At 43.1% G+C, this 20,004-nt stretch overlaps 1 protein-coding gene across 6 annotated transcripts in view; it reads left to right on the top strand.

The window, feature by feature from the left end:
- The window catches only part of LOC110520419 (mannosyl-oligosaccharide 1,2-alpha-mannosidase IB), a 113,234-nt gene extending 93,455 nt beyond the window's left edge, over positions 1-19,779 (top strand). For all 6 annotated transcript variants that reach the window (XR_016494814.1, XM_021597729.3, XM_021597732.3 and 3 more), the window contains 5 exons: positions 7,918-8,033; positions 9,577-9,796; positions 14,690-14,862; positions 17,096-17,211; positions 17,458-19,779. Coding sequence is in view for 5 of the 6 variants with exons in the window: in XM_021597729.3 (XP_021453404.3) it covers positions 7,918-8,033; positions 9,577-9,796; positions 14,690-14,862; positions 17,096-17,211; positions 17,458-17,590 (758 nt within the window). In the remaining variant the exon portion in view is untranslated. The remainder of the gene's footprint in view (positions 1-7,917; positions 8,034-9,576; positions 9,797-14,689; positions 14,863-17,095; positions 17,212-17,457) is intronic.
- Positions 19,780-20,004: the final 225 nt, after the last annotated feature.

The following is a 20,004-nucleotide window of genomic DNA, read 5'->3' as shown; positions in this document are numbered from 1 at the left end:
TTTTGGCCCATTCCTCCTGACAGAGCTGGTGTCGGGTTTGAAGGCCTCGCACACGCTTTTTCAGTTCTGCCCACACATTTTCTTTGGGATTCAGGTCAGGGCTTTGTGATGGCCACTCCAGTACCTTGACTTTGTTGTCCTTATGCTTGGGGTCATTGTCCATTTGGAAGACCCATTTGCAACCAAGCTTTAACCTGTTAGAGCTCTAGGGGCGCTATTTCATTTTTGGATAAAAAACGTTCCCGTTTTAAGCGCGATATTTTGTCACGAAAAGATGCTCGACTATGCATATTCTTGACAGTTTTGGAAAGAAAACACTCTGAAGTTTCAGAATCTGCAAAGATTTTGTCTGTAAGTGCCCCAGAACTCATTCTACATGCGAAACCAAGATGATGCATCACCCAGGAATTAGCAGAATTTCTGAAGCTCTGTTTTCCATTCTCTCCTTATATGGCTGTGATTGCGCAACGAATGAGCCTACACTTTCTGTCGTTCGCCCAAGGTCTTAGCAGCATTGTGACGTATTTGTAGGCATATCATTGGAAGATTGACCATAAGAGACTACATTTTCCAAGTGTCCGCCTGGTGTCCTGCGTCGAATTCGGTGCGCAATTGCCAGCTGCTTCTACTTTACCATTTGATTCAGGGGAGAAAGCATGTGTCCAAGAACGATGTATCAATGAAGAGATATGTGAAAAACACCTTGATGATTGATTCTAAACAACGTTTGCCATGTTTTCAGTCGATATTATGGAGTTAATTTGGAAAAAAGTTTGCGTTTTGAGGACTGAATTTATGGATTTTTTTTGGTAGCCAAATGTGATGTATAAAACGGAGCTATTTCTAATACACAAGGAATCTTTTTGGAAAAACTGAGCATCTGCTATCTAACTGAGAGTATCCTCATTGAAAACATCAGAAGTTCTTCAAAGGTAAATGATTTTATTTGAAGGCTTTTATGTTTTTGTTAATGTTGCGTGCTGGATGCTAACGCTAATGCTAACGCTAAATGCTAACGCGAAATGCTAACTCTAGCTAGCTACTTTTACACAAATTATTGTTTTCCTATGGTTGAGAAGCATATTTTGAAAATCTGAGATGACAGTGTTGTTTACAAAAGGCTAAGCTTGAGAGATGGCATATTTATTTCATTTCATTTGCGATTTTCATAAATGGTTAACGTTGTGTTATGCTAATGAGCTTGCTGATAGATTTACACAATCCTGGATACAGGGGTTTTTTCATAGCTAAACGTGACGCAGAAAACGGAGCGATTTGTCCTAAACAAATAATCTTTCAGGAAAAACTGAACATTTGCTATCTGAGAGTCTCCTCATTGAAAACATCTGAAGTTCTTCAAAGGTAAATGATTTTTTTTGAATGCTTTTCTGTTTTTTTGTGTAAATGTTGCCAGCTGAATGCTAATGCTAAATGCTACGTTAGCCATCAATACTGTTACACAAATGCTTGTTTTGCAATGGTTGAGAAGCATATTTTGAAAATCTGAGATGACAGTGTTGTTAACAAAAGGCTAAGCTTGAGAGCTAGCATATTTATTTCATTTCATTTGCGATTTTCATGAATAGTTAACGTTGCGTTATGGTAATGAGCTTGAGTCTGTATTCACGAACCCGGATCCGGGATGGGGAGATCAGAAAGGTTAACTTCCTGACTGAGGTTTTTAGATGTTGCTTCAATATATCCACATAATTTTCCTCCCTCATTACGCCATCTATTTTGTGAAGTGCACCAGTCCCTCCTGATGCACCCCCACAACATGGTGCTGCTGTGCTTCACGGTTGGGATGGTGTTCTTCGGCTTGCCCCTTCGGCCTCCCCCTTTTTCCTCCAAGCATAACAATGGTCATTATGGCCAAACAGTTCTGTTTTTTTTTGGGGGGGGGGGGAATTTCCACCTTTTTCTCCCCAATTTCGTGGTATCCAATTGTTTAGTAGCTACCATCTTGTCTCATCGCTACAACTCCCGTACGGGCTCGGGAGAGACGAAGGTTGAAAGTCATGCGTCTTCCGATACACAACCCAACCAAGCCGCACTGCTTCTTAACACAATGCGCAACCCGGAAGCCAGCCGCACCAATCTGTCGGAGGAAACACAGTGCACCTGGCAACCTTGGTTGCGCACTGCGCCTGGCCCGCCACAGGAGTCGCTGGTGCGCGATGAGACAAGGATATCCCTACCGGCCAACCTCTCCCTAACCCGGACGACGCTAGGCCAATTGTGCGTCGCCCCACGGACCTCCCGGACGCGGCCGGTTACGACAGAGCCTGGGCGCGAACCCAGAGTCTCTGGTGGCACAACTGGCGCTGCAGTTAACCACTGCGCCACCCGGGAGGCCCCAAACAGTTCTGTTTTTGTTTCATCAGACCAGAGGAAATTTCTCCAAAAAGTACAGTCTTTGTCCCCATGTGCAGTTGCAAACCGTTGTCTGGCTTTTTTATGGCGGTTTGGGAGTGGCCTTTCAGGTTATGTCGATATAGGACTCATTTTACTGTGGACATAGATACTTTTGTAGCTGTTTCCTCCAGCATCTTCACAATGTCCTTTGCTTTTGTTCTGGGATTGATTTACACTTTTCGCACCAAGTCCGTTCATCTCTAGGAGACAGAACGCCTCTCCTTCCTGAGCGGTATGACGGCTGCGTGGTCCCTCAGTGTTTATACTTGTGTACTATTGTTTGTACAGATGAACATGGTACCTTCAGGCATTTGGACATTTCTCCCAAGGATGAACCAGACTTGTGGAGGTCTACAATTTTTTCTCTGAGGTCTTGGCTGATTTATTTTGATTTTCCCATGTCAAGCAAAGAGGCACTGAGTTTGAAGGTAGGCCTTGAAATACATCCACAGGTACACCTCCAATTGACTCAAATGATGTCAATTAGCCTATCAGAAGCTTCTAAAGCCATGACATAATTTTACAGAATTTCCCAAGCTGTTTAAAGGCACAGTCACCTTAGTGTATGTAAACTTCTGATACAATGAATTATAAGTGAAATCATCTGTCTATAAACAATTGTTGGAAAAATTATTTGTGTCATGCACAAAGTAGATGTCCTAACTGACTTGCCAAAACTATAATTTAACTTCTCTAGGGTAGGGGGCAGCATTTGGAATTTTGGATGAAAAGCGTGCCCAAATTAAACTGCCTGCTACTCAGGCCCAGGAGATGGATAGGATTTGGATAGGAAACACTCTAAAGTTTCCAAAACCGTTAAAATAGTGTCTGTGAGTATAACAAAACTGATTTGGCAGGCGCAAACCTGAAAAATCCATTCAGGAAGTAGTTTTTCTTTTGGTTTTGTAGTTTTCTATTCAATGCCATTACAGTATCCATTGATTTAGGACTTAAATTGCAGTTCCTATGCCTTCTACTCAGTGTCAACAGTCTTTAGAAATTGTTTCAGGCTTGTATTCTTAAAAATGAGGGAGTAAGAGCAGTCTGAATGAGTGGACCCTGCAGTGTCAGAGCTTTTTCATGAGCTCGACCGAGAGTGCCTTTCATGTTTCCTTTTATATTGATGAGGTTTGTCCGGTTGAAATATTATTGATTATTTAGGCTAAAAACAACCTGAGGCTTTAATATAAACATTGTTTGACATGTTTCTATGAATTTTACGGATACAATTTGGATTTTTTGTCTGCCTGTTGTGACTGCGTTTGAGTCTGTGGATTACTGAAGAAAACACACGAACAAAACTGAGCTTTTTGGATATAAAGAGACTTTATCAAACAAAACAAACATTTATTGAGTAAATTAATGTCTTCTGAGTGCAAACATATGAAGATCATCAAAGGTAAGTGATTAATTTTTATCTCTTTCTGTCTTGTGTAACTCTTCTACTTGGCTGGTTACTGTTTGTAATGATTTGTCTGCTGCGTGATGTTCTCAAATAATCGTACGGTATGGTTTCGCCGTAAAGCCTTTTTGAAATCTGACACCGTGGTTGGATTCACAATAAGTTAATCTTTAAACCTATGTAAAACACTTGTACTTTTCAAAATGTTTATAGTGAGTATTTCTGTATTTGAATTTGGCGCTCTGCAATTTCACTGGCTCTTGTTGAGGTGGGAAGCTAGCGTCCCACTTGTACCAGAGAGGTTAACCTCTTGAAACTAGGGGGCACTATTTTTATGTTTGGAAAAATAACGTTCCCAAAGTAAACAGCCTATTTCTCAGGACCAGATGCTAGAATATGCATATAATTGACAGATTAGGATAGAAAACACTCTAAAGTTCCCAAAACTGTCAAAATATTGTCTGTGAGTATAACCGAACTGATATTGCAGGCGAAACCCTGAGAAAAATCAAACCAGGAAGTGGCTTCTATTTTGAAAACTCCATGTGCTATAGCCTCCCATTGCTCCATTTAAAGGGATATCAACCAGATTCCTTTTCCTATCGCTTCCTCAAGGTGTCAAGTCTTCAGACATAGTTTCAGGCTTTTTATTTTGAAAAATGAGCCAGAACGATAACATCGTGTCAAGTGGTCACATGAGTTTTGCTCACTCAACAGTTTGGATAGGTATTGCTTTTCTCTCTCCTACTGTGAAAGACATTTGCGGTTGATATATTATCGATTATGTATTTTAAAAACAACCTGACGATTGATTATAAAAAACGCTTGACATGTTTCTGTGGACATTACGGATGTTATTTGGAATTTGTCTGCATGGTCGTGACTGCTCTTTCCTGTGGATTTCTGAACATAATGCGCCAAACAAACGGAGGTATTTTGGATATAAAAATAATCTTTATGGAACAAAAGGAACATTTTGTTGTGTAACTGGGAGTCTCGTGAGTGAAAACATCCAAAGATCATCAAAGGTAAACGATTCATTTTATTGCTTTTCTGATTTTCGTGACCAAGCTACCTGATGCTAAGTGTACTTAATGTTTTGTCATGCGATCGATAAACTTACACAAACGCTTGGATTGCTTTCGCTGTAAAGCATAATTTCAAAATCTGAGACGACAGGTGAATTAACAAAAGGCTAAACTGTGTTTTCCTATATTGCTCTTGTGATTTCATGAATAAAAATATTTTTTGTTATATTATTTGACAGAGGCGCTATGCTATTCAGCGGTTGCTGATGACAATTATCCCGCTTAAGGGATGGGGAGCGTCAAGACCTCTTGAAACTCTGGGGGCAGTATTTCATTTTTGGATAAAAAAAAACGTTCCCGTTTTTAAACGGGATATTTTGTCACAACAAGATGCTTGACTATGCATATAATTGACAGCTTTGGATAGAAAACACTCTAACGTTTCCAAACTGCAAAGATATTGTCTGTGAGTGCAACAGAACTGATGTTACAGGCGAAACCCAGATAAAAATCCAGTCAGGAAGTGCCCCATATTTTGAAAGCGCTGCATGCCAATGACTCCTTATATGGCTGTGAATGGCCTACGAATGAGCTTACGCTTTCTACGTATTCCCCAAGGTGTCTACAGCATTGTGACGTATTTTTACGCATTTATGTTGAAGAATAGCCGTAAGGGACTACATTGAGCAAGTGGTCACATGATGGCTCCCGCAAAAAATATTGCGTAAAGTACAGAGGTACCCATTATTCCAATCGCTTCTAATGAGAAACCAATTGTCCCGGTGGATATATTATCGAATAGATTTGTGAAAAACACCTTGAGGATTGATTCTAAACAACGTTTGCCATGTTTCTGTCGATATTAAGGAGCTAATTTGGAAAAAAGTGTGCCGTTGTAGTGACCGCATTTTCCGGTCGATTTCTCAGCCGAACGTGAAGAACAAACGGAGCTATTTCGTTTACAAAAATAATATTTTTGGAAAAAAGGAACATTTGTTATCTAACTGGGAGTCTCGTAAGTGAAAACATTTGAAGTTCTTCAAAGGTAAATGATTTAATTTGATTGCTTTTATTTTTGTGAAAATGTTGCCTGCTGCTAGCAAGGCATAATGCTATGCTAGGCTATGATAAACTTACACAAATGCTTGTCTAGCGTTGGCTGTAAAGCATATTTTGAAAATCTGAAATGGCAGTGTGATTAACAAAAGGCTAAGCTGTGTCTCAATATATTTCATTTGTGATTTTCATGAATAGGAATATTTTCTAGGGATATTTATGTCCGCTGCGTTATGCTAATTAGTTTCAGGCGATGATTACGCTCCCGGATCCGGGATGGGTAGTATCAAGAGGTTTAACAAGAAATTTGTGGAGTGGTTGAAAAACAAGTTTTCATGACTCCAACCTAAGTGTATGTAAACTTCTGACTTCAACTGTATATAGATGTATGTACTGCGTATACAAAATATTAGGAATCTTTCCATGACAGACTGATCACGTGAAAGCTATGCTCCCTTATTGATGCCACTTGTTAAATCCAATTAAATCCGTGTAGATGACTAGGAGGAGACAGGTTAAAGAAGCATTTTTATGCCTCGGGAAAATTAATACATGGATTGTGCCATTCAGAGGGTAAATGGGCAAGACAAAAGATTGAAGTCCCTTTGAATGGGGTATGGTAGCAAGTGCCAGTAGCAGAGCCATGACACTCAGAGTACTGTGTTGTCCCCATGATGCCTGACTCTGTTTAACTTCAGTTGTTAGCCAGCAGGGAGGGACTTGAAACAAATACCAAAATGTACTTTTTGTGGAATTTTCCTTTATTAGTCCATTGTTGACATAGTCCCAAATGTTTTGCTTGTCAGCATTCAAGTTTTCAAGTTATTATGTATCTTTCAAAATACAGAAATCGTCCCTGTATGGTGAGATGCTGCATTTTCCATCATACGGGGAGGATTTGTATTTGTTGTGAAAGTTACATGTCTTAACTTGAATACTGACAGTCCCAAAATGTTTTTCTTATGTCAACAATGGACTAATGAAACAAATTGATCATTTTTGGGTTGAATTTTCTTTTAAGTCCCTCCTGGCTAACAACTGAAGCTTGAGGAAGCCACAGAATAAGGAATCTGGTTGATATCCCTTTCAATGGGCAACAGGGATGCATAGAAAGACAGGGGTTTCAAAATAAGAGTCACTTCCTGATTGGATTTTTCTCAGGATTCTGCCTGCAATATCAGTTCTGTTATACTCACAGACCACATTTTTACAGTTTTGGAAACTTTAGAGTGTTTTCTATCCTAATCTGTCAATTATATGCATATTCTAGCATCTGGTCCTGAGAAATAGGCGGTTTACTTTGGGAACGTTATTTTTCCAAAATTAAAAATAGTGCCCCTTAGTTTCAAGAGGTTAACAGAGTTGGGCCTCATGGAGAACACTGTACTCTTTGAGTGTCTTGGCTCTGCTACTTAAACTACCACATTGTTTAATACTGCAGAATCATGGCTCGGGGTAGTCTGTGACAGATTGAGAGAGAGAGACTGTGTGTGTGGGTGCATGCATGCATGTGGGGGGGGGGGGGGGGGGGGGGTGTATATGCGTGTGTGTGTATATGCGTGGGTGTGTGTGCCTACCCATCTGTGTCCTCTTGCTGAGTGAGATTTGGCACATTCTCCTGCTCACTGTAATGTGTCCTTTTTTAGGCCAGCTAGAAAGTCTGAATCAATTTTTACTACGACACGGGGGTCTTTAAGTAGTACATCAGGAAGAAAGTAAACAACCCAAATCATCTAGTCTCTGCCATCATACTGTAAAACGGGCAAATAATCTCCATAGCTGTTTTGTTGCTGTAACTTAAAACCCCTACTGAAGAATAGTGTTGACTCTGGTTGGAGTTTTGAAGAAAACATCATCCAATGAATAATTAATTATCTTTTTGTTCCTCTGACTACCTCCATCTCTTCTTCTTTCTCTCTCGCTCTCCCTTGCTTTGTCCCTTTCCCCAAACACTTATCTTTCTCCCCTTCCTCCCTCTCTTCTTGTTCTTCTCTCTCTCCACCCCTCCCCCTGTAGACCATACATCAGTTGGAGGTCTGGGGGACAGTTTCTATGAGTACCTGCTGAAGGCCTGGCTCATGTCAGACAAGACCGACACAGAGGCACGCAAGACCTACGACGACGCTATCGAGGTACGCACCACACCTTTATCTGGTCTCCATGGAGACTGGCTTCCCTTACCTGGTCTCCATAGAGATGGCTTTGATTGGCAAACACACAGCTGTGTTTCAACTCCATCTAGCCTACCCTGAAATAGCAACTACCTTTCTCTATATCCTTCAGGCCAGATAGTTAGGATTGTTCCTCAACTCCTCAAAGTCCTTTAACTTCATTGGGAGAGGGGGCAGCATTGGGAAGTTTGGATGAAAAGCGTGCCCAGAGTAAACTGCCTGTTACTCAGGCCCAGAAGATAGGATGTGCATACAATTGGTAGGTTTGGATAGAAAACACTCTGAAGTTTCTAAAACTGTTAAAATAATGTCTGTGAGTATACCAAAACTCATATGGCAGGTGAAAACCTGAGAAAAATCCAACCAGGAAGTGGGAATTCTAAAGTTTTAAGTGAATGCCTATCCAGTGTCTGTGGGGTCAGATTGCACTTTCTAAGGCTTCCAGTTGATGTCAACAGTCTTTAGAAGTTGTTTCAGGCTTCTATTGTGAAAGGGGAGAGAATAAGACCACTCAGAGTAAGTGGCTCTGCTGAAAGCTGAGTTGTTTATCGCGTGTGGCCGTGAGCGCGCCGTTCGTTCTTTCCTTTCTCATGAAAACGGTATTGTCCGGTTGAAATATTATTGAATATTTATGATATAAGGATTGATTATAAACATCGTTTGACATGTTTCTACGAACTTTAATGGAACTTTTTTGACTTTTTGTCTGGATGTTGTGAGCGCGCTTTGTGCCTTTGGATTACTGAACTAAACGCGCAAACAAAACTGAGGTATTTGGACAAAGAGGGACTTTATTGAACAAAACAAACATTTATTGTGTAACATGGAGTCCTGGGAGTGCCACCAGATGAAGATCATCAAAGGTAAGTGATTAATTTAATTGCTATTTCTGACTTTTGTGAGTCCTCTCCTTGGATTGAAAATGTCTGTTTTTTTTGTGCCTAGGCGCTGTCCTAACATAATCGCATGGTGTGCTTTCGCGGTAAAGCCTTTTTGAAATCAGACACTGTGTTTGGATTAAAAAAAAGTGTATCTTTTAAAATGGTGTAAAATGTTTGAGGAATTTTAATTGAGATTTCTGTTTGAATTTGGCGCCCTGCAATTTCACTGGCTGTTGTCGAGGTAGGACGCTAGCGTCCCACTATTCCCAGAGAAGTTAACTGCATGGTCAACTGAGTTCCATGTTTGCCTTTTATTCAATTGTGATTTAGTTAACAGTAAGCAGATGCCTGGACTTTATGGCCAGTTATTGATGTTGATTGATCAGGTACAGTTGCTGTCAGGGAGACAACAGCAGATTCTGCTGCTGCTCTCAAGGACTGGAGCTGAGGACACTTAGACAACATAGTCCCTGGCACAGGAACAAAAAAGTACCTGTCCTTTATCTCTCTCTGCTTCATACACACACCTACCCCTTCTACCATCACCACCCACACACCCTCCTCCCTAAACACGCACCTTGCTCTCCTATCACCACCCACACCCTTTCCCCACCCCCCTCCAGGCCATCGAGCGTCACCTGATCCGTAAGTCCAACGGCGGCCTGACGTTCATCGGAGAGTGGAAGAACGGCCACCTGGAGAGGAAGATGGGTCACCTGACGTGCTTTGCCGGTGGGATGTTCGCTCTGGGGGCCGACGGCTCGCCTGACGACAAGGCTGGACACTACCTACAGCTGGGGGCTGAGATCGCACACACCTGCCACGAGTCCTACGACCGCACCGGTGAGACACATCTAAACATAGTTTAGGTATAAATGGTAACTTGGGATGGTCTTCGTACTATGTATTTGAGTTGTTCCCTGATGTTGAGTCCGATTTAGTGTGAGCTTAGGATAATGTGTTGTTTTTTTAAGTGAGGTTACCATTGGAACTGGCTGAACTTCCTGGAAATAAGGTTTGACTGATGATATTTCGTAGTTTCATCCAGCGTAGGGTTGCACATTTTGGGGAATATTCAGAGGTGGAAACTTTCCGTGGGAATTAATGGGAATATTAATACCACTTAAATGTAGATGTTTTTTTGCATTGGGTATATTTACCATATCAAATGGAGACAAACATAAACATTTTACCTTATCATAAGTAGACATAATTTCAAATTATTAAATCCTTCCAATAGAAATGAATTAATTAATTAGTTTCGAATAACTTTAATTAAATGAGTTGACTCTTCACATGGGATGATTTTACTGAACAACAAAAGAAAGGGAATATTGAATGATTCCCTATGTCTTCTCCCTGGACCTCCTCAATGTCCACCTCTTGAACATCAGTCACTTTCCAACCTTGTTGAGGATGGCTCGTTGTCAGGCTCAAAAAGCCTCAAATTTGCCCGAATGGCCACCAATGTTTCAACCCTTGTTCTGGTCAACCTGTTGTGCTTTGGTGTGTGTGTTCCCAAACAAGGACCAGCTGTGCTCTGAGGCGGCTGATGTTGGTGGGATTTGGAGGATGATGTAGGCAACAGGGGAAAGATTCTCAGATCCACAAAGTCCCTTCCACCAGGTGGCTGATGAGATATGTTGGCATGACTGTCATATTGTATCTCCATCCCAAAGTCCTTGCTTGGAAGTGTACTTCGCCAGACTGCCAAGAACCTCGCTCTCATCCAGGCCAAGGTGGCGAGACATGGTAGTGATGATACCATAGGCTTTGTTGATCTCTTCACCAGACAGGATGCTCTTGCCAGCATACTTGGGGTCCAACGTACGCTGTGGCATGTATGGGCTTCAGGCAGAAGTCTTCACACTTTTTGTTGCATTTCAGAACTGCTTGGAGCAACAGTGAGGTGGGCAAGCAGTCGACAGGATGGCTCTCACAGATCTGTAACTTCTTCTTTAAGAGGCTCCTCTGTCCTCCACTCGTTACCTGTATTAATGGCACTTGTTTGAACTTGTTATAAGTATAAAAGACACCTGTCCACAACCTCAAACAGTCACACTCCAAACTCCACTACGGCCAAGACCAAAGAGCTGTCAAAGGACACCAGGACCTAGTGAATGACCTGCAGAGAGCTGGGACCAAAGTAACAACGCCTACCATCAGTAACATACTAAGCCACCAGGGACTCAAATCCTGCGGTGCCAGACGTGTCCCCCTGCTTAAGCCAGTACATGTCCAGGCCCGTCTGAAGTTTGCTAGAGAGCATTTGGATGATCCAGAAGAAGATTGGGAGAATGTCATCTGGTCAGATGAAACCAAAATATAACTTTTTGGTAAAAACTCAACTCGTCGTGTTTGGCGGACAAAGAATGCTGAGTTGCATCCAAAGAACACCATACCTACTGTGAAGCATGGGGGTGGAAACATCATGCTTTGGGGCAGTTTTTTTGCAAAGGGACCTGGACGACTGATCCGTGTAAAGGAAAGAATGAATGGGGCCATGTATTGTGAGATTTTGAGTGAAAACCTCCTTCCATCAGCAAGGGCATTGAAGATGAAACATGGCTGGGTCTTTCAGCATGACAATGATCCCAAACACACCGCCCGGGCAACGAAGGAGTGGCTTCGTAAGAAGCATTTCAAGGTCCTGGAGTTGCCTAGCCAGTCTCCAGATCTCAACCCCATAGAAAATCTTTAGAGGGAGTTGAAAGTCCGTGTTGCCCAGCAACAGCCCCAAAACATCACTGCTCTAGAGGAGATCTGTATGGAGGAATGGGCCAAAATACCAGCAACAGTGTGTGAAAACCTTGTGAAGACTTACAGAAAACGTTTGACCTCATTGCCAACAAAGGATATACACTGCTCAAAAAAATAAAGGGAACATAACACATCCTAGATCTGAATGAATGAAATATTCTTATTAAATACTTTTTTCTTTACATAGTTGAATGTGTTGACAACAAAATCACAAAATTATCAATGGAAATCAAATTTATCAACCTATGGAGGTCTGGATTTGGAGTCACACTCAAAATTTAAGTGGAAAACCACACTACAGGCTGATATAACTTTGATGTAATGTCCTTAAAACAAGTCAAAATGAGGCTCAGTAGTGTGTGTGGCCTCCATGTGCCTGTATGACCTCCCTACAACGCCTGGGCATGCTCCTGATGAGGTGGTGGATGGTCTCCTGAGGGATCTCCTCCCAGACCTGGACTAAAGCATCCGCCAACTCCTGGACAGTCTGTGGTGCAACGTGGCGTTGGTGGATGGAGCGAGACATGATGTCCCAGATGTGCTCACTTGGATTCAGGTCTGGGGAACGGGCGGGCCAGTCCATAGCATCAATGCCTTCCTCTTGCAGGAATTGCTGACACACTCCAGCCACATGAGGTCTAGCATTGTCTTGCATTAGGAGGAACCCAGTGCCAACCGCACCAGCATATGGTCTCACAAGGGCTCTGAGGATCTCATCTCGGTACCTAATGGCAGTCAGGTTACCTCTGGCGAGCACATGGCCCCCCAAAGAAATGCCACCCCACACCATGACTGACCCACCGCCAAACCGGTCATGCTGGAGGATGTTGCAGGCAGCAGAATGTTCTCCACGGCATCTCCAGACTGTCACGTCTGTCACGTGCTCAGTGTGAACCTGCTTTCATCTGTGAAGAGCACAGGGCGCCAGTGGCGAATTTGTCAATCTTTGTGTTCTCTGGCAAATGCCAAACATCCTGCACGGTGTTGGGCTGTTAGCACAACCCCCACCTGTGGACGTCGGGCCCTCAAACCACCCTCATGGAGTCTGTTTCTGACCGTTTGAGCAGACACATGCACATTTGTGGCCTGCTGGAGGTCATTTTGCAGGGCTCTGGCAGTGCTCTTCCTACTCCTCCTTCCACAAAGGCAGAGGTAGCGGTCCTGCTGCTGGGTTGTTGCCCTCCTACGGCCTCTTCCACGTCTCCTGATGCACTGGCCTGTCTCCTGGTAGCACCTCCATGCTCTGGACACTACGCTGACAGACACAGCAAACCTTCTTGCCACAGCTCGCATTGATGTGCCATCCTGGATGAGCTGCACTACCTGAGCCACTTGTTGTAGACTCCGTCTCATGCTACCACTAGAGTGAAAGCACCGCCAGCATTCAAAAGTGACCAAAACATCAGCCAGGAAGCATAGGAACTGAGAAGTGGTCTGTGGTCACCACCTGCAGAACCACTCCTTTATTGGGGGTGTCTTGCTAATTGCCTAGAATTTCCACCTGTTGTCTATTCCATTTGCACAACAGCATGTGAAATTTATTGTCAATCAGTGTTGCTTCCTAAGTGGACAGTTTGATTTCACAGAAATGTGATTGACTTGGATTTACATTGTGTTGTTTAAGTGTTCCCTTTGTTTTTTTGAGCAATGTATAATGGAGTTAATTATTCTTTGCCCAACAACATTCGACCACCCATCAGAGATGATTGCAATACAGTCTGTTTTCTCTATTATTTGCTGACCTTCACTTGAACTCTGTTGAACTCTGCATCCAGCAATTTAGTAGATGAAGCATGTCTGGTTGGAGGGGGTGTATGCTGAGCGAAGAACATTCAGAATCTCTTCCAATACACACTGCCTGTGAGCATCAGAGGTGAACCAGTTGCATACACATTAATCAGCATTTCTCTGACTACGTTCCTCCATTGAGTTTAAAAAAAACTTCAGATTCCAGGAGGACCATCTATCGATAAGTTGTCTGATTCAACATTTTCACCTCGAATAAAAGTAGTGGGACTTTTGTCAGAGGTTGCTTGTTGTGATAGCTGAGGGAACTTTATGCACTTGGCCAGATGATTCTGCATCTTTGTTGCATTCTTCACATATGATTTGGTACAGTATTTGCAAATGTACACAGCTTTTCCTTCTACATTAGGTGCAGTGAAATGTCTCCACACATCAGATAGTGCTCGTGGGTTTTTCCTGTGAAGATTAGGAAAACAATTAGTGAATAAATAAATACAATTCCATGTACAGATAGATTAAACAGCTCCTTTGTAAGTTACATGTTTTAAAATGAAACATGTATGGAAACAGGTGAATTAACACTCCTCAATTAGCAGGATCAAGCAAGCTGAAACCCACATGGTAGCAAAAACTGAAATTGTTAAGAAGTTAGAAATGATTTAAACACATTACTGTAGGCTTGTATTTACTAGTTAACACAAAATCATGTATGTCATATAAAATACATTCACCCCACCCAGTATTGTTATCACAACTTACCAGAAAGCATGTAGTCTTTGGCTCAGACAGTGTAGTAGTGTGGGATCAATAGCATCTCATTAGAGTGCAAGATCTTCAGAATCAGCTGTACATGTGATGAAAGGGTTGCAATTCCATTGAATTGGGGATAGTTTAACCAAAATATGAATTGAAATAGAATTGCCTTAAGTGTATCCCATAAAAAAGGTTAACTGTTATAAGCTAACTTTTTTTAATGAATTTAAGCAAAATTCCCTCAATTTACCGGAAAGTTTCCGACCCTTTGCAACCTGAATCCAGTGGTCTCTGGTTCCCATCCACAGTGACAAGGCGTGCAGAACAAATCTGTCATAAGTCTCCTGGCTACTACTTGATCACTGTAATCTGCTCCTATTACTCTAAATGTTTAATTGGCAGGAAGTATGTTGTGTTCTTATGCTAAACCAGGAAAATAAATGGTTATTGAATATCTCTCCCTCCCTCTCTCTGTAGTGTTGAAGCTGGGTCCAGAGGCCTTTAAGTTTGACAGTGGTCTGGAGGCAGTGGCAGTACGTCAGAATGAGAAGTACTACATCCTGAGGCCAGAGGTCATCGAGACCTACTGGTACATGTGGAGGTTCACCCACGACCCCAAGTACAGGCAGTGGGGCTGGGAAGCAGCACAGGTGAGCCACTGGAAAATCACTCCAAACTATTACTACTATGATATTGCCCTTATGCTTTTACTTATCCATCATGCCCAATCCCCTATCACCTCCTGACCCCTAGCAGTACCTTCTCTGCACCAGTGTACATCTGAAAGAATTGGATAAGTGCATGGACCCTTTGTAACTTAAAAAAGAGAGCGGATCAGAGTATCAACACACAACAGACTACTAATGCTACTTGAGAACAGAGAACTCAATTTTCTCATTTTTTCTCTCCAGTTATAGTCCTCTTTCTTTTATTTTCAAAGGTCAAAGTGAAACACTCTTCTACCTCTGCTTTCTCTCCATCCTCGTCAACCACTCAATCACTCTGCTCTAATTTTTCACTTCCTTTCTCAATCACTCCTCTCCTTCTCGCCACCATTCACCTGTCGCTCTATTCACTTATCTCCTCTCCTGTTTCCCCTCTCTCGATCTGTTCCTGTGTGTTTGTGTTGGTGCTCTTGAGCTGATGTGGGTCTGAATGCAGCCTCCCTCATCCTGAGTGACTGAGTGGAGATGAGGGAGTTCTCTTCTTTGTTCTAACCTCGACTGCTCCTGTGCACCATGCACATCTCTCTCCTTTCCTCTCCTCTCTTACGCTCGCTCCTTTCCTCTTACGCTCTCCTTTCCTCTCCTTTTACGCTCTCTCCTTTCCTCTCCTCTTATGCTCTCTCCTTTCTTCTCCTCCTCCTACTCTCTTTTCCTCTCTTCCCCTCTTTCTCTCTCCTGTCCTCTCTTCCCCTCTTTCTCTCTACTTTCCTCTCCCCCCTCTTACGCTCTCCTTTCCCCTCTTCCTCTTTCTCTCTCCTTTCCTCTCTTCCCCTCTTACTCTTTCCTTTCCTCTCCTCCCCTCTTACTCTCTCCTTTCCTCTCCTCCCCTCTTACTCTCTCCTTTCCTCCCCTCTTACGCTCTCTCCTTTCCTCTCCTCCCCTCTTACGCTCTCTCCTTTCCTCTCTTCCTCTCTTACATGCTCTCTCCTTTCCTCTCCTTTCCTCTTACGCTCTCTTCTTTCCTCTCTTCCTCTGTCGTACATGTTCTTTCCTCTCCCCTCTCTTACCCCTCCCTGCTTCCCTCTCTCTACCTCTTTCTGCCCCGTCTCGTTTTTTTCTCCCCTTGTGAAAATCACCTGACAGTTCTATACAGTTTGATCTCCCTACCTGTCTAGTGCTCCTACACCATCACATCAGCTCCTGTTTGATGTCACACACACTACTATTTTACCTGAGGCTCTGTGTAGTAGGCAGCTTACCTTCCTAAGTCCTAAGCTTGACCATTAGTGAGAACATCTAAGATCATTGTCTAGGGGCAACTTGATCCTACTTCGTCTAAGCGTGTGCGAGTCATGTGTGTTGAGGTTTGTTGGCCCAGCTGTTGTAGTGCATGGCCCTGTGAAATGAGCCCAGTAGAGAGCAGCTGTACACACACACACACACACACACACACCCTTCTCCTCCAGGTAGAAAGAGAAACAGACTCACACACTTTATTAACCCAGATGGTATTAGGACTGGATTCTAGTTCAGGTGTGCATGTGGCTGGGTAGATGTGATGTGCATATGTGGTTGTGCCCAGGCCTGGAGTACAGAGGCAGTCTAGGGGTGTGTGTGTGTGTGTGTGTGCAGAAGGACAAACGCGCACAAACACATTGGATACGGTGGTCCATGAAACATTGAAAATAGTTCATCTCCTTCAGAGAGATTCTACTGACTGCTACTGACTAATAGAGGGGCATTAAGAGAGAAGACCAGACAAGTACCGAGGCAGAGACACAAAGTCATCTTACTGTGTCAGTTAACAGATCCACCATATTTACCCTCCCTTGAATTACACCTGATGCGGTGCAGAGGGACAAAGATATTTTTAAAAAGACAACTGATTAACTCTGTCTGGACACTTCAGAAAATAAATACTCTGTGCATTGTAAAATCACAGCTCTAGCACGTTGACTGAGGTCACAGACGGAGGCATTCCCTTAAAATCTCAATTAAAACAAAGCGATTTGAAATCAAATGTTATTCATCACATACCCAGTTTAGACTAGAGTGGTGATGGATAGAATGTCTCCTCCAACCCTTAAACACTGTTTTAATGGATAAGAGTACCCATCTCCTGACTGCAATGTAAGTGACTGCAATGTAAGTGACTGCAATGTAAGTGACTGATGTAAATGTGTGGTAATTAAGTGCTGCTCTCGGTCTCCCCCTCCAGGCCATTGATAAGTACTGCAGGGTCAGCGGTGGGTTCTCTGGGGTCAAGGACGTCTACTCGTCCAACCCAACCTACGACGATGTCCAGCAGAGCTTCTTCCTGGCCGAGACGCTCAAGTAAGTCTTCCTCCATTTGCTGCTCCTTTACTGCTCCTCTGTGTTCTGTTCATTCACATCCAGTTGGTATGAAATGGGGATGTCCTGGCAGCCCCCAGAATGCACTGGAACTATGTGCTCTGCTCCCCCCTGCTGGTCGCTCTGCTTGTTTTTGTTCACAAATACTACTACAGCACTAATGAACAGAATATAGCAGCTGAATATTGTCTGCTCTCCCTTCTCTTTCCCTCCTTCTCTCTTCTCCAGGTATCTGTACCTGTTGTTCTCCAGTGATGACCTGATGCCTTTGGAGAGCTGGGTGTTCAACACGGAGGCCCACCCCCTGCCGGTACTGCACCTGGCCAACCTCACCCTCCCAGGGAGCCAGGCCCGGCGGTAGAGACCAGCGGCCCTGCCTGCCTCCATCTCTCCCTCTCACTGCTACAGACTGCAGAAGGAGAGCGCTCAGACCACTGCAGAGTGGAAGGCACTGAAACAATAGCCTTTCTCACTCGCTCTCCTTTCATTCTCTGGCTCGTACTCTTTCTATAGCTCCCTCTGCTTATCGTCAGGACGGAGGGTGCGTTCGACTTTTGTGATTGGCTGGGAAGTCCTCCTATTCGTTGTTACTTTTTTGTTGAAACACAGAGCCACAATCAGGAAGCTTGATTTGTTTTGGCCAAACTGTCTTTTAATGGACGCACACAGGAGCAAGACAGTGTCAGAACAAACAGACAGATGGACCTTCCTCTGAAGGGATGTGTATGTTTCAGACAGACCGACAGACTGACAGTCAAACTGAAGACTATGGGATCTATAGGGTTTGTTTTCTTTTGTCATTTTGTGTCCTGGATGCTGATTGGCGGGGACACGACAGACTGAGACCGTCCTAGTCCTTCTGCCATTTCCTGTTCACTGTCTTACTCTGAACTTTGACCTGGAACTGTATCAGTGTCACTTTGTGGATGGGAGCAACGGCTTCATGTCTACCCTTCTGGAACCTTTGAAAAGTGGACCGGGGATATGGAACTATTTTCAATAGCATTCTCTATGCTACATTCTGCTGTTTCTGTCACACACACTCTCTCTCCCTCTGTATCGCCCTCTCCTTCCATCTCTTATGATTAGCAGGTGACGTAACTTAGCCTGGCCTCATGTTGTTGCTGCTATTCAACCGATGCTGCATCTCTACCTCGTCTTACCACACCATTCCAACTCCCTCCATCTTCTTTTTCTTGTCATTCTTCACTTCTCCAATCACGCCTTTCTAGCCTGGTAAACTTCCGTTCCTGTCTTTTCCATAAATCACTACCACTCCACAGGCAGATTGGGACAAGGCTTGTTTTGGTAGTGTTTTCTGTCTGCTGATTTAAATGGCCCCTATAGATAAATTGTTATGCACTTTGTTGTTTGTATTACTAAGAGGGAAAATAGTTACACCACTGTTGGAGCTGAAGACACAAAGCCCTCCATTTATAATCCCTGTGTCTTTGACATGGACCCAGAGTGTTGCACTGCCACTGATGGGTTGGGCCTGGAGTTGTTACTCTTCAGGAACAACTCCTCACACTGCTGATAGGATTCTACCCAAATTGTTTCTTCTTCTTATCCTAATCACCACTCGCAAATTAGGACTTGGCCTCAGTCACCTGTGCAATGAGAATGTTGAATGTTATGCCATTCATTCTCTATGGACTTGTGTGTTCTAAATGGATCTATTGTGTTTTGTGTGAATGTGGTTTCTGCAACAGCAGATGGAACACAAGGAAGTCTGCTGTGTTCAGTGATGAATCTGTGATTGGTGTGTGGAGGGGAATGGTTTAGGGGGCTGACGGTAACACTAGGAAATAGAAGGGTACCCTGAAAGAAAAAACATTTTTGTTGGACCTATACATTTATTTAAAGCCTTATCAAGTGTTACTATGTGATGCCTTTCACCAATACTGTGCTTTTTCATTATCATTTTTTTACAAAAAGATTCATAAACTAGTTCCTTTTCTATAAGCCACCCTGCTGTCCCTCTAGCAGAGACACGATGATGATGGGCTGATTACAGAACCACTCACCTTGCCAATCAATAAAGCCATACAATGTGTGTCTCTGTTTAGCTAATTGGTTGGTTACTGTCACTCATTTCTCATGTGTTAACTGAGTACCACCTGTCCCTCCATCTCACCATTCCTTTTTCCTCTGCCTCTTTTTACTCTGTCACACCCTTTCTACTCCTTCATATCCCTAGAATTTTCTATTTGTCTCTTTCTCCCCAGCTATCCCTCCCCCTGTCCCCAGCTCAGTGTCTCCTTCTCGTGGTGGAGGCAGTAGCAGCAGCCTACTGGTGTAGAAAGTTATGAAGTATATGTATCACTGTTCGCCCCCCTGCCCCCACCTTACTCTCTGACATTACTGCTTTCTGTCTGGGGAGGAAGCTCAGGCCTTTGGCGCTGTCAGTCGCCGTGAGAATGTTGATTTTGAAGGAAAAAAAGTGTTCTGTATTTGTATTTTTACTGAACAAATAAAGACATGTAAATATGTTTAAATGAGACACAAATTCAATAAAGATCTTATGAAAAGTGAACAGAATAACTAAAACGGTGTATTGGTGATGTTTGTTACCTGTTGTTCATTCTGTTCCCTTAACTAATGAGGTTTACATGCAGGTGTTAGCTTGTGGTGTTCAGCACCTCTTTTACTGTACCTCTTTATAGAAGGTGAAGTCGTCTTCTCTTTCAGCTCCTGTCCTGAGGGGGCAGCCTTGGTTAACAAAACATCAATTCAACAGCTAAAGCTTAACAATAAGGTTTCATTGATTTCACA

The sequence above is a fragment of the Oncorhynchus mykiss genome, chromosome 3 (assembly GCF_057628025.1).
Source record: "Oncorhynchus mykiss isolate SJ-2025 chromosome 3, ASM5762802v1, whole genome shotgun sequence".
Taxonomy (NCBI): Eukaryota; Metazoa; Chordata; class Actinopteri; order Salmoniformes; family Salmonidae; genus Oncorhynchus; species Oncorhynchus mykiss.
Note: the sequence above shows the minus strand (reverse complement) of the source record. Positions and strands in the feature narration are given on the sequence as shown.